Source organism: Rhodamnia argentea, chromosome 11 (assembly GCF_020921035.1).
Source record: "Rhodamnia argentea isolate NSW1041297 chromosome 11, ASM2092103v1, whole genome shotgun sequence".
NCBI lineage: Eukaryota > Viridiplantae > Streptophyta > Magnoliopsida > Myrtales > Myrtaceae > Rhodamnia > Rhodamnia argentea.
In genome coordinates, this window is record NC_063160.1 from 4,327,201 (window position 1) to 4,341,383 (window position 14,183).

Consider the following 14,183-nt stretch of genomic DNA (forward strand, 5'->3'; position numbering starts at 1 on the left):
TAGAACTAGACTGGGAGGAGAGAGCTCCCAGATTTGAATCGGGAGATAAGAAGAAATAAGAAAAAGAACAAGAAAACTCAAACAAAATCAACAAGGGAAGGAGGGGAGAATGAGACTGGCTCAAATCTTTCCCCATCGCAGAAGGTTGAAGAATGCTATGGAGAGAGAGAGAGAGAGAAAGAAGAAAGAGGGAGAAAAAAAAAGACTTTTCGGCTGCTCGATCCTATTCATTCAAATTGAAAATCATAATTTTTTTTTCCTTACTTTTCAATAAATTGTTTAATTAATTTGGGCAATTCACGAGAAAAATGGCATCTTATTCCCTCGTTGCATGAACGTCTAATGTACAGTGAAAGCTGTTTTGCAAATGGAGGAATGATAAAAGCTTTCGCACCACCTTTTGACCATCCTTGTTTAGTTGGCAATGTTAAAGTCATAGAGCTCCTTTCCCTCAACAATATTATCTTTTCCTCCTTGTACCCTTTATTTTTAACTCCTCGATTAACAAATATTTTTTTTCTATTTTTTTTTTTTTGTGTGTAAAAATCTATATGGGACTATGATAAGTGACAAGTAAATGTGCCGGAGATATACAAAAGAATAGTTAAGCTATCTTTATAGATAACATAAAAAGTATAAGATGTTACCTAATATTCAAACGTTCATTACTTTCTCTAACTACTACCTTGTAAATTTAACTGTATTATTTAGTTGTCCTTTTAATTTTTGGAATCTCAATAGGTTCCCAAAATTTGACGCTCCCAAGTAGAATGTTTCTACGTTTTTCAAGGCATCCTTGGTTGAAAATCTCACTAATCTCCTTTAGGTGATAAGTTCATCGTTTGTGATACTTGGTGTTGATTTGGGATAAAATCAAGTTTGATTAGGATTTGGGTTGACAATTTGTACCGGGTAGTATTGAGATAGAGCTCACATGAATATGGCTAATCCGAACGTGACGAGTTTAACAAACTCATTCAATTGACTTGGTACGAACTCGCCTTGCTAGTAAAGTGGGTCATATGACCCAACAACACTAACATGATTATTAACCATTTTATTATGTTAGATGTCGACATGACGGTATACGTTAATTTGTATACGAACACATGTTAAACTCTGTATACGATGAACACATGAAACATGACAGCTTGTGTTAACACGTTGAGTTACAATATAAATAAGTTCACTTGACATTAAACGAATTTTTTTTTTTGTGTTTAATGACTTTTTTATTGGTAAAATATGTTTTACTTTATCATTTATTCCTCTTGACAAGAGTTATATTTTATGAGTATGAGTATTAAACGTGTTAAAAAGTGTCTAATTGTATCGTGTTGAGATATATGACACGAACTTCAGCATATTGAGTCATGTCTAAATAGGTGAACGGGTTAATTAGATTACGGACTGATTTTTAATCGTGTCTCGACACAAATCGGGTTTGTGCCAAATCTAAAGTTGTTTGATTGCGTGTCATCTTGTATTGCGTAAACGAATCGTGTTGAGAATCGTCCGTCCTAATCAGAACCGTCGTGGGCGGAATGATTGATAAGTCAGCGATTCGAAGGTTGGAAACTTCTGTAACGGCAGAAAAGGGCGAACGGCTCGTGGTTGGTGGGGGAATATAGTGAAGTTTCGCATGCGAAGTGGGAGTGTTTGGCCGAATGGCGAATGTCCAAAGCATCATCATCCTCAAGATTAACCAAAAGCAGATCCGCTAATTAAGTGAAAATGACCCAAATAATTTCTAAATTTAGGCTCAATATACGATATGGTCTATTAATTTTTAATTTTTTCAATATAATCCATGAATTTTAATTTAATATGTAATGTCGTCCCTGGATTCTAAATTTGTTCAATATAATTCTTAAACTTCAAATTAGTCATTAAACTATATGAAAATATTTAATATTATCCTATTATTAATTTAAGTTCAGAAACAACATCGTATATTTTTACATAATTTAATGATTAGATTGAGCATAAATATAAAGTTTAAGAATTACATTAAATAAATTAAAAGCTCAGAGATAATATCGTATATCGTGCTAAAATTCAGAGACCACGTTTAGTGAATTAAAAATTCAAAGAGATTGTATTCGATTTCAGAAATCATTTAGGTCGTTATTTCTTAAAAAACAAAAAAAACAAAAGGCAGGTCCGCTAATTAATGGAGCAACAACATCGCGCTCTGCCTCTATGGGATCAATGAATGAACCAGACGCACCATGCTGTCGGTGTCGGTGGCACGAGCAAAGGAAAAAAAAAATGGGGGAAAAAAGGGAAAGGAGGAAGAAGGCAGAAACCGACATCGGTCATCCCTCAACGGTCCTGTGTTTACAGCATGGGATGCTGCTAAAATATTACAGCTTTCGTACAGCGATCTCCTGTGTTTACACCTTTTATCGTCCCCGCCGTTAGGCCCCTCCCTTTTGATAGCGACACACCTCTGCATCATCATCAATACAGTCCCGCGTTGTACAGGTGTCATGTGACAGAAAGATACCTTTACTCTCTCTCTCTGTCTAAAACCACCGAAAAAGCAAAGGAAAGCAATGCCCACTGACGTACTGGAGAGAGAGAGAGAGAGAGAGAGAGAGAGGGGAAGAGGGATTAAAGTTGGTGTTGTTCTGTTTGGTGGCCTCTCTCTGCCTCCTCCATTAAAGCTTTTGTGAGGTGTAGTAGGGTTCTTCGTCTGCTTCTGCTTCCTCAATCAACATCAAAGAAAACAAGAAAAAATCCAAGTTTGAGAGAGGGGGGAGAGCTTCGAGATCTCAGGCTTTTTGGCTTGGCTTTGAGGTTAACATGAGGCATCAGAGTGGAGGGACTCTTCTTGGGCTCTTGGGTTTGCTTCTCCCTGTTTTCATCCCCAGTTTGTTCAGTCCTCTGAGCCACGCTTCGCCTTCTGCTCTCTCGGTACGTTTCTGCTTCTTGATTGTTTTCTTGCATCAAGAGCACTCCTTTTTCTTTTTCTTGTTTTGGAACCATTTGGTCTTTAGCTTTATTAGCGTAGGGAATGCTCTGTGGATTGTTACAGTTCACCTGAACTCGTTTCTTGAACGGGGGAGAAATAGTTTTCCCCTGGAATGAATGGTCCTTCTACTGATTTTGGAATCTATAATTTTATGTGCAGGCTTTTTTTTGTGTGTGGTTAGTTACTTCATCTTTGTTCTTTCTAAAAGTAATAATTTGTCCGATGCTTATGCACCATCAGGTTGGATGAGTAATAAAGTAGCATGTTGATTGCCTTCAGTATGTTTAATTTATATTCTGAACGCAACCCCAAGAATCGATTATGGGTAATTGGTATTTCCCGTTAATTGTGATAGAATCAGCTCTAGATTGAGCTCAGATCCTATTGGGTGAAAAATATTTGGTTTTCTGTCAAGAGTGGACTCACAAGTCTTTGCCTTTTGTTGGATTAGTTGACTCCGTTTACTGAAATGTCGTGGCATTCACGGTGGTCATCCATACTCAAGAATATGACTTAATGGGTTGAATGAGGTCCAAATTGTTTAGTATTTCTTTCAGTATCATGGCAATTGCATAGTGCTTACCTGAGACATGGAGGAGTTTAATACCTCGTGGCATTTAGTTCTGTTTATTCCTGTGACTCTTCTTGATTAGATACAAAGTGAAAATGCTTAAATCAGTGGTTTTTGATTGGGATCGGAAGCTAAAGAATGAGCAAATCCATGAACACTGGTCTTATTTGTTCAACCCCACCCCGCATAGTGGGATCATGCTTGGTTTCTGTTTTTGTTGTTGTTATGGATCATAAGATGATTAGGAAAGAAAAGTGTAAGCTTGATGCCTAATTTTACTTTCTTTTAGTTTCTATCTTCAAGATCCAGTTGACTTCAGTTTAAGAATAAGTGACCACTTCCAAGAAGTCCAAGTTTTTTTTTTTTTTTTTTGGGTCAGACAAGAAGTCCAAGTTGACCAGCCTGTAAGTGCTGTGGAGCTATCTCTATCTAATGCTATGGCCTGTGATCTTTAAGGTCACAAAAACTGAGATGAACTCCTATAGATGGATAAATTTTGAGTGTTATGTACCTGAATTCATTGTCTGGAGTTTTTATCATAGTATGCACTGAAAAAAGGGCTTTGCGCAGGAATGGAATGCTCCCAAGCCGAGGCACTTGCATCTTTTTAAGAGTGCTGTGGAACGCCAAAGTGTGAGTTAGTTGGCTGCTTAAAAGTCAAGTAGTGAAGCTCTTATCAGTGCTCATAGCTAGTTTCGATCTGATCATTTTCTTTTCCATATTTAGTCAGATTCAGTACAAAACGAGCTCTGGAATCCATTGAGTGGCCAAGGATTGAGACCGTGCATCCTGACTACAAACACTCCTTGTAAGTAATAGAAGATGGAATTTTGGTTTTCGTCGTAGTAGCTCCTTGCCAATTAGTAAATCGGCATTATTACAGTGCTCGATGGATACATGAGCAGCCGCAACCTGGGTCATTGACTTTATATTTGCATTTTTGTTTTAATGCTTTTGGGGTGAAGGATGATAATTTATGTTGTTTTGTTTTGACATCTCGTCTCACATACAGCCTTGCCTGAGAAAAGCCAGGGATATATTCAAGTGTTTCTAGATGGAGGCTTAAACCAGCAGAGAATGGGGGTAAGTACTTGAGAATTTCTAGTGTTCCAGTTTCAGAGGTGTCAGAAATTGCAATCTTTGGAGGATCCAGTTTACGTAATTTTAGATGGCAAGAAGAAATTATAATGTCTTGTCACTTTTCTGTAATGCAGAATTCAGTGAAATTATATGTGGCTAGAGATTAACGATTGGTTATGCATGTTCACTTTATTTTTGTGAACACATGCGGTCATCCTTTATAAGTGGGGATACTTGAACCTTTTAGAGCCCCTGACTGATCACATCAGACTTGAGGGAATTACCTCTCTGAAACTCAAACCCATGACTATGCCTCTGAGACAAAATTTAGTGTCGAAACTTAATTAACTGGGCAAGCCTGCATGGTTGATTACTTATGCATCTTGCGATTTTAGATCACAGATATGTTGTGTGCTTGCCGTCATTATATAACTAAATATTGCCCAAGTCAACGGACTTATATTTCAGCACCCTTTTTTTTTAATCTCCAAGAGTTGAGCAATTCTTATTGCCATTTTGCAGATATGTGATGCAGTTGCTGTGGCTAAAATACTGAATGCCACATTAGTTATTCCGTACCTCGAAGTAAATCCTGTTTGGCAAGATTCAAGGTATTGGAAGAATCTAGCTTCAAAATTTGATAACTCTTTTGCCTTTGAGAAATAGGCTTCTTTCAAAACATAAATCTATAGAAATAATGAAGTGAAGCTAAATGTCGTTTGCAGCTCATTTGGGGACATATTTGATGTCGAACACTTTATTGATGCACTGAAAGATGACATTCGTATAGTCAGAGATCTGCCTGATGACTTCTCTTGGAGCACAAGAGATTACTATGCTACTGCTATTCGCCCTACCAGAATTAAGACTGCACCTGTTCATGCTTCAGTCAACTGGTATCTGGAGAATGTCTCACCTGTGCTACTGAGGTTAGTAGATACGCAATCTTACATTTTCTGCATCTTAGGTCTTGTGGTGTTAATTATACTGCTGCATCAGTGCCAATGATAGTTATTTGCTACTTTTCCATTCATGCATCGCCTTGATTTTTTATGAATTGCTTTACTGAAATCAACATTTTTATTTTTGCTCTTTACAAGTTGCATTGTTTATCTCTACATAGATTGGGGGATATCACTCACAAATTGGTGTTATGCCAATAGGTTTTGAAACTCGCTTAGGGTAATTTGCTCTGACCATGGGAAACCACTGCAGCTCTTTTATTTTATGTAATTCTGTAAACAAAAAACAGCAAATTGACTTGAGAAACAAGATCTCAGGTACTTACATTTTTGAAATGGTAATTTGATAGGACATCAATCAAAGCTTACCTAATTTCTTCGATGTGTTTGTAAACCTACACTGCAAAGATGCAGTAAGATGTATGGAATGACCTATATTAGTCAATCACCACTTGTAGTGATAAGGGATCTGGTATCCTGTATGCATGGAAAGCAATTAGTCATTTAAAGACAGTTATTTTCATCTTACTTATATAACACCTGCTATCCCTTAATATTTTGCAGTTACGGGATTGCTGCTATTGCCCCATTCTCGCATCGCTTGACCTTTGACAATTTGCCGATGGACATTCAGCGATTGCGTTGTAAAGTGAACTTTGAAGCACTGAGCTTTGTCCCTCATATTAGAGCACTTGGAGATGCTCTTGTCAATCGTCTCCGGTACCCATCTGATGATAGTAGAGCAACTGCTGGCAACTACCTGCGAGAGGTCACTGATTTCACTGCTAAAGAAGCAGGGAAGTTTGTTGTTCTACATCTTCGGTTCGATAAGGTATTACCTACTTTGGGAGTCTCTTGATACCAGTTGTCGTTCTAGTCATTCTGGAAAGTTCAGCATCATACTGCGTACGTCGTCTAGCACAAAAGGATGAACTTTGCTGTCTCAAGACCCTTGACTTATAACATTGTTCTTATCCTTCCTCAGGATTGAGCCTATCGAATGAGATGAGAATACCCAGAAAAACATTGCTTTTTAGTGTATATGGCGATACAGTTATTGTGCATGTCTCATGTAGAGTGATGAACACCCAAATTTGGCTGACTTTTGGCTGGTCTAAAAGTTTCCCTAGTGATCATCTTCTTTGTGTTGCTTCTGCTCCATATTGTTATAGGTGTCTGATACTCTCTGCGTGTTGAGTTTGAAAGACAGTTAGAATGCTTGGCAGTATTTTGGCTAAATTGTACAGCCACCAGCTTCATCGAAGTGATATAATAGGTTTTTTTAAAGTTGTTTATCGATTTACTACTCTATTGTTGCCAAAATCCAAGACGAGTCCAATCAGCTTTCTACATGCGCTGCAAGGCCCCAACAACACCCACAGAGGTTGTAGTTCTACCTTGGGTCCATTTTGCGCTCTTTAGTTCCCCTGCTTTTCAAAATTGAGATAAGGATGCAAGTTAGAACCTATATTAGGGCTGCAGTTCTACCTTGGGTCCATTTTGCGCTCTTTAGTTCCCCTGCTTTTCAAACTTGAGATAAGGATGCAAGTTAGAACTAGAACGTAAATTAGGGCAGTAACTGAATGAGTTTTCTTTAATAATCTGTATGAGTTTGCAAGTTCAAAGTGCATGAGTTTGCTTTAACAGTCTGTTATGTCTACGAGTATGATTGTAGTTCATGAAAGGATGGATCTCAACCTTTGAGCAGGTAAAGTTTCTTATGCAAGTTAACTAATTTAATATCGTACCTATAGGATATGGCTGCACACTCAGCATGTGATTTCGGTGGGGGTAAAGCTGAAAAACTGGCTCTGGCAAAATACCGGCAAGTTATCTGGCAAGGAAGGGTACTTAACTCTCAGTTCACTGACGAAGAGCTGCGAAGTCAAGGACGTTGCCCGTTGACTCCTGAAGAGATTGGATTGCTGCTTGCTGCATTGGGATTTGACAATTCTACTCGTCTATACCTTGCCTCCCACAAGGTGGTAACAGAAGAAAAACCAGTTTAATATTTCGCCAGAATCTGCATAATAGAAGTTATCTTAGTGACGGAAATTTGAAAGTTATTTTGTCCTTTTCAGGTGTATGGCGGAGAAGCCAGAATTTCCACACTAAGGAAAATGTTTCCACTGATGGAGGACAAAAAGAGTCTCGCATCCGCGGAGGAGCGAGTCCAGATAAAAGGGAAGGCCTCTTTGCTGGCTGCGGTGGATTATTATGTCAGCATGCACAGCGACATCTTCATCTCTGCTTCTCCAGGGAATATGCACAATGCTTTGGTGAGTCTCACAATTGCATATTTGTCATTTCAGTCGTTAGAATCACATGCAATGCTCATTCAAGACGATTCCTGTGGGTCGATAACTATTTGTATGTGCTGTAAACAGGTGGGGCACAGGACCTACGAGAACATGAAGACCATAAGGCCAAGCATGCCGCTATTGGGTCAGCTCTTCTTGAATAAGAACATCAGCTGGTCCGAGTTTCAGGAAGCGGTCATTGAAGGGCATAAGAACAGACAAGGTCAAATCAGATTGAGGAAGCCTAAACAATCCCTATACACATATCCGGCTCCTGATTGTATGTGCGGTGCGTAATCTAATTTTTACTTCTTTTCCCATTATAGTGTTGAATTACTGGGGGAGGGGGCCATACGGCATGTCAGTGTCATTATTGTTTGTGGCATGTAATATTTGGTCAATAAAAAAGCGGTCCTGTTTTGCCCGGTCATTGTGGGACTTTACTTTCCATGTTGTGCTTAGGGAGAGCGCGGAGGAGTGTAGAGGTCGGGACACAGGAGGGATTTATACGGAAAACAGGGCTGCTTTTGTCGACGTCTTCTGGGTTTCCTTATATATTTGTGAACAGAAAGATTTGGACTCATATAATACTACAGATTATTGCTTTATATCTTCTATAGTTCCATGTGCATTCTTTCGATTTCTCTCTCAAAACTCCACATGATTTGGATGAACAGTCATAAAAATGAACGTGCTTTATTTGGTTTGGTTTTGGCGCAAGTGGGTTGCACAAGGAGACTAGTCCTCATTGTTCCATTGATGTCTCTCTTCATTCTTGATGAGCGAGAGTTTCAATCAAAAATTTGTCTACTGAAAAATGAAAAAGGTTTATGGACGACGGGCAAAGCGTTATTCATAGGCGAGTTGAATATCTTTGACTGGTTAGTTAAGGAAAGCTAGTGATAGAATAACTCCTTTCTTGTGGTCACATTATGATAGATTGGCGATTTTTGAACTTTGATATCATTCACTTGAATATAGATTTACGGAGTTCCGTCGCCCTTTGTCAAGAAAATGACTGAATGATCGCAACTTGCTTTCATAGAGCTTTTTGACACTTCCCTTTTGTGACATTGTTGATGGGTTCAGGGTTGTACTTGGAAAGGAGCATCGTAGTGATTGGATCTTGCCTATAATGAGCTCGATCTTTCTTTTCTACTTCTCTAGCTCGCATCCACCCGGTTTCGCCTTAAGTTTTGCTTCCGGTCTGGGAAAAACGTGGTCTTCATCGAGAAAGCATGAGTCGTGTTTGATTAATTAGTCCCTGCATAATCCCCCGTTGGTCATGATGAATATCTTCATGTTCGTATGTACTCCCCCAATTCATGCATATCAGTATTCCAATTTTGGCTTGTATGCGACTTGCCAAGCTGCAATTCTTGATGTGTAATTAATGCTAGAATCTGGTCATGAAATGCACTGCCTATGAGATGAATGGTGGTCCATCTCATATGGTCCAGGTGACATGTTTCCCGTGGAGGCCTAGGACGGCATTCATGCTGAGGTTTTCAACCATCGGTTGAGAAGGCGACAACGGGCATTCACTCTCTTGTCAATATAGCCCATCACGCAAGAGATGTGACAATGCTTTCCTCATAAAGAAGACTAGATTGTGTTCACCTTCATGTTCTTGGAGTGCCGACAAGTAACTATTTCACTTCTTTTCTCTTTTGGGGGCGGTAAAGAATCGATTAGGGAGCAACATTTTTGTGGAGATGGACATGTGAGGATGTTAAACGATAATAGCTTCATATTGGAGAATTGATGTGATGTCGCGTGATTGATACATCATGGTTAGTTCATAATTCATTGGAGTGGGTTTTGTTAGTGAAAGCAGTTTGATATGTTGACATGCCCGAATTGGGGCTTGCTTTTTGGTGATCTCCCCAAATGAGATGTCAAGCTTCTTCCACGCTCACAGTAAATTTGGTATTAGAGCCAAAAGTTAGAAGAGAAGAGTTCATTTAAATCATCCAGGCTAGGTGCCTTTGTTGCTTTAAGATGAAGCACAACTTTCTTACCTCGTCTTGAGGAACTCTTTGTAAAAGAAAGTCATTCAACTAAGTTGTGACAAGCCTGGAGCTTTACCCAAATAAAGTGTTGAAATACTTAAGATCACAATTTTTAGGGTTTTCTAATACTCAGAGTTGAGCTCCCACTCTTGGTGATCTCACAGAATGAGATGTCGGATTTTTGACTCCTCGTTAGAACAAATTGCTATTAGAATTGAGGAAAAGAGTCCATTTAAACCATTCGGACCGTGTCTTTATTACTCCTGAGATCAGACACAGCTTTCTTGCTTCCTCTTTAGAAACTTTTGTACAATAGAGATCCATCTTCATCGTGACGAGTTTGGAACATTGCCGATAAATAGGGCCGAAATTCTTAGGGATTTTTTCGTGAGGGTTCAGATCTAGGCTTCGCTTCGCTCTTGGTGATGTCTCCGAACGAGGTGTCGGGGTTTTAGCTGCGTGCTACGACAAATTGATATCAAATCCCCTTATCGTGGCCGAGGAGAAGAGTCCATTCAAAGCATACGGGCCAGGTGCCTTTGTTGCTGGACGATCAAACATAGTTTTCTCCCCTCCTCTTAGATTTGCATAAGGGAGTCATTTGTGCCCGGGATGAGTTCGGAACTTGGACAAACAATTGGGCCAAAGTTCCTTCTAAGATACATCTTGAAAGAACTGCAGTAATTGTTTTTAGCACAACAGCAGCCCCGATTCTGTATTGCAAAGCATTGATATATGATTTGGCTGTCTTCGCTGAATAGTTATTGTGTGGAAGAACTTAGTATTTTTTTGCATCTTCAAATGTCGGCCAATTTAACAACGATCTTATTCTCCAATATATTTCTTCTTGACGCATCTTATTGTATTCAATATCTGTTCTTCTTTGAGTTAATCATTGGAAATACTGCGACTTTCTATCACATATTGTCCAGTTTTCTACTGGGCTACCTTTTTTTTTTTTTTTTTTTTTTTTTGCGAAGTCGTCACAAGGTAGGCTTATTTTAAAGTGCAGTTGGATCTGTTAGATACATTGTATATATTAGGACTAGGGTTTTTCCTTTAGTGTATGTATTTACATTTATACCCTTCTTTGTATGTATACTTATATCGGCCTTATGCCTAATTGTAAATCAAGCGTTCCATTATTCACTTCTTTAAATCTATCGGTATCATCTTCTTTTCAGAAAAACTAATGCTCGGTGGGTATTTTGGTTTGTCAATGCTTTATACTCAACATGAGGCGAGTTATATCTAAGCTCAATTTGGAGGATTTCCAAAGATATGGAAGAATGATCTCCCTCCAAGCTGTACATACGAATTTCATTTATTATGACTTTTCGAGTATGGAATTCTGTTTATCCACTTAAAATTGAGTATATGTCTCTCTCCTTTTCTAGCTAGGCTATCTGTCTCGCATTTGAGAACTATTTGCTCCAAGTTGATAAAAGCATTAGAAGCCATTTCCAATTTATTGTACGTTTGTTTCGCGGAAAATTTGATGATAAAGGAAATCACTTTCAAGGAAAATGATTAATTTTTTTTTTGTTTAGTAAAATGTTGCCAATAATGTTTTTTGATGTTTGGTTCTCATTTAGGAAATAATTTCAACTCCATGACTTTAACTAGGGCAAAAAACAGCAAATTGTGTTTTTAAATTAATTTTTATTTTTTAAATTTTTTTCTTTACTTTTTTTTTTATTTCTTTCTCAGGAAGTCGCCAAGCCTTGACAACGGCTAGCAACCATCCAAAGGACGTGGCTAGCGAACTCGAGGCTCACTAGATCCTTGCAGGCCTAGAGGCCAACGAGCTCGAGGCTCGCTAGAGGTCACTAGGAGCTCGAGGCTCGTCGACTCTCGGCTCGACGACCTTGAGGCTCGCTAGATCCAGCGAGCCCCAATGTCGACGAGCTCAAGGCTCACCGGAGGCCAATGGAGCTTGAGCTTGTTGAGGCCGCCGTGAGCCTCGATGCCGACGAGCTCGAGGCTCACTAGAGACCGATGGAGCTCGAGCTTGCGGAGGTCGCTACGAGCTAGAGCTCCGCTAACTCCAAGGCCATATCCCGGCGAGCCTCAATGTCGACGAGCTTGAGGCTTGCCAGGGGCTGATGGAGCTTGAGCTCGCTAAGTCATTTTCGAGCTCGAGCTCTGTTGGCTTCAAGGCTAGATCTAACAAGCTCAAGGCCAAGCTCGCCTGCCGTTGTCGAGGGCCGGTGGAAAAGAACAAAAAAGAAAAAGAAAGCAAAAAAGAAATATAATATTATCAAATGTTAAAATAAAAAATGTTAAACAAAGAAAACATAATATAATAAAATGTTAGATACTAAAATAAAATTTTTAAAAAATTTAAAAATTCAATAGCAGAATTTGAAAAGCTTTTTCACCTCTTTAGATTGAGGAATTCATTTTCCTAAATTTACACATCCAAATTTTCGTTGACTAGAAAGTTTTTTCCATTGACCCGTTATTTTCGGCTTTCCAAATTAGTGAAATTTCAAAAAATCAATTTCCGGAAAGCACTTTCCCTGGAACAGACACACCCTTAGTGAAAAGGCCATTCTCGGGCAAAGAAGAGGATATCCAATCATCCTTGGTCAGCTTCGGACAGTCTCCATCGTAATTAGCGAGGAAAAATTATCCAAAAAATCTTAGAACTTTTTACACTTTTGCCAATTTAGTCCTAAGCCTTTTAATTTTGTCAAATGAGTCATAATCTTTTTGCACTATACCGATTGAGTCCATCCGATCAATTTTGGTCGAAATTTGCTAGCGTGGACATTGATCACCTCATGTGGCACGATCGAAGCCGACTTGGATAATTTGTAATATTATTTTAATTATTTTAAATATTTTTATTAATATTTTGTTTTTTTTTCTTTCCTTTTTATTTTCCTTTCTTCTTCCCTTTGTCAAAGGCCAAGCAGACCGGTCTTGCCCGGGCGAGGGTCACCATTGCTTGCCATAGGCGAGGGCTTCCCTTGCTAGGGTCGCCTGGTCAGCAACAAAAGGAAGAAGAACGGAAAAGAAAAAAGAAAAAAGGAAAAAGAAAAAAATTATAAAACTATTATTAATAATTATCCATGTCGGCATCGGTTGTGCCATCAATCATCGAATTCCAATCAAAATTGACTAGATAGACTCAACCGGCAAAATGTGAAAAGCTTTAGGATTCAATTGATAAAATTGAAAGGTTTAGAATTGAATTGATTAAAGTAAAATATATTTATGACTTTTTGGACAATTATTCCTGATTAGCAAAGTTGTCGACATTGTTTCACTCTAGAGATGGGTAGGACAGGGCCTTACCAACCTTTTTCCCTGATAACTAATAAGTCGATAGATAGGTTGCGTTTGGTGGGTTCGGTTTAGGACCGAGCCTCAGCGATCACCTACTTTCTCATGACCATAAAATATCAGATTTTTCATATAAAATACCAAAAATCCTACCCAATTTTCAATTCAAGATCACTTTGCAATCTCTACTTTTGGAAAAACCGGCCTGCATCATAAGTTTTGCTTTTAGACACCGCTTTGCATCTTCACGTTGGTTATTTATGTGAAATCATTTGCAAATTGCCATTTTCTCTCAAAAAATGACCCATCCATACCTAGAACACCTAAACCATCACGAACCTAAAGATCACTACCGCCTTTGACTGCCGCCGACGCCTCCAAGCCGCTGCACCCTACTCCACCTGTCTTGCCGCCGACCTCAGCTCCACTACCCTTTTCCCTTCTGTGCCCGCTGTGAGTCCCCTCTTCCGTTATCAGCCACTCTCGGTCGAGCTCGTGCCATGCTAGTGTTGCGCGGCCTCAAACGAGATTGTCCATGGCAGCTGCGACGTTAATCCGGGGTTCGCATCCCTTGTGACCGTGGACAACCTCGATCTGAGGTCATCCACGGACGCCATGATGGCGGCTCGCGACCATGGAGGACCTCATTGAGGCCGTCCATGGAGACCCTGTGAGTGCAGTCGTGTTGCACGGGCGCGCTCGGGGTTGGGGCTGAGGTTTGATGGGAGATTTTGGAGGATCAATGTTTTTCAAACAAGAGCAGTTTGGTCTTTTCTAGGGCGGAGAGTTTGGTGCAGTGTGTAGAGATGTACTTAAAGTAATGATGCAAAGTGGTAAAGATGCAAAGAGTTTTGGACGGTATTCGGTATCTTCTCACTTCTCTTATAAAATTGACTAGATCTAAAGCATGTAAGGCCAATAAGAGAATGGCTTCAGCCCAGATCTACCCTTCCTCACTTCGGGTCAATGGGGCCTGAGCTAACCCAATGG

The 14,183-nt window shown here is 39.4% G+C and overlaps 1 protein-coding gene across 1 annotated transcript; it reads left to right on the forward strand.

Annotated features, from left to right (window-relative positions):
* Positions 1-2,597: 2,597 nt before the first annotated feature.
* LOC115739383 (O-fucosyltransferase 39) lies at positions 2,598-8,494 on the forward strand. The gene is made up of 10 exons (XM_030672425.2): positions 2,598-2,919; positions 4,119-4,181; positions 4,275-4,356; positions 4,561-4,631; positions 5,151-5,239; positions 5,354-5,557; positions 6,155-6,422; positions 7,345-7,572; positions 7,672-7,869; positions 7,978-8,494. The coding sequence occupies exons 1-10, from the start codon at positions 2,809-2,811 to the stop codon at positions 8,185-8,187; spliced, it is 1,524 nt and encodes a 507-aa protein (XP_030528285.1). The 5' UTR covers positions 2,598-2,808; the 3' UTR covers positions 8,188-8,494.
* The last annotated feature ends 5,689 nt before the right edge of the window (positions 8,495-14,183 follow it).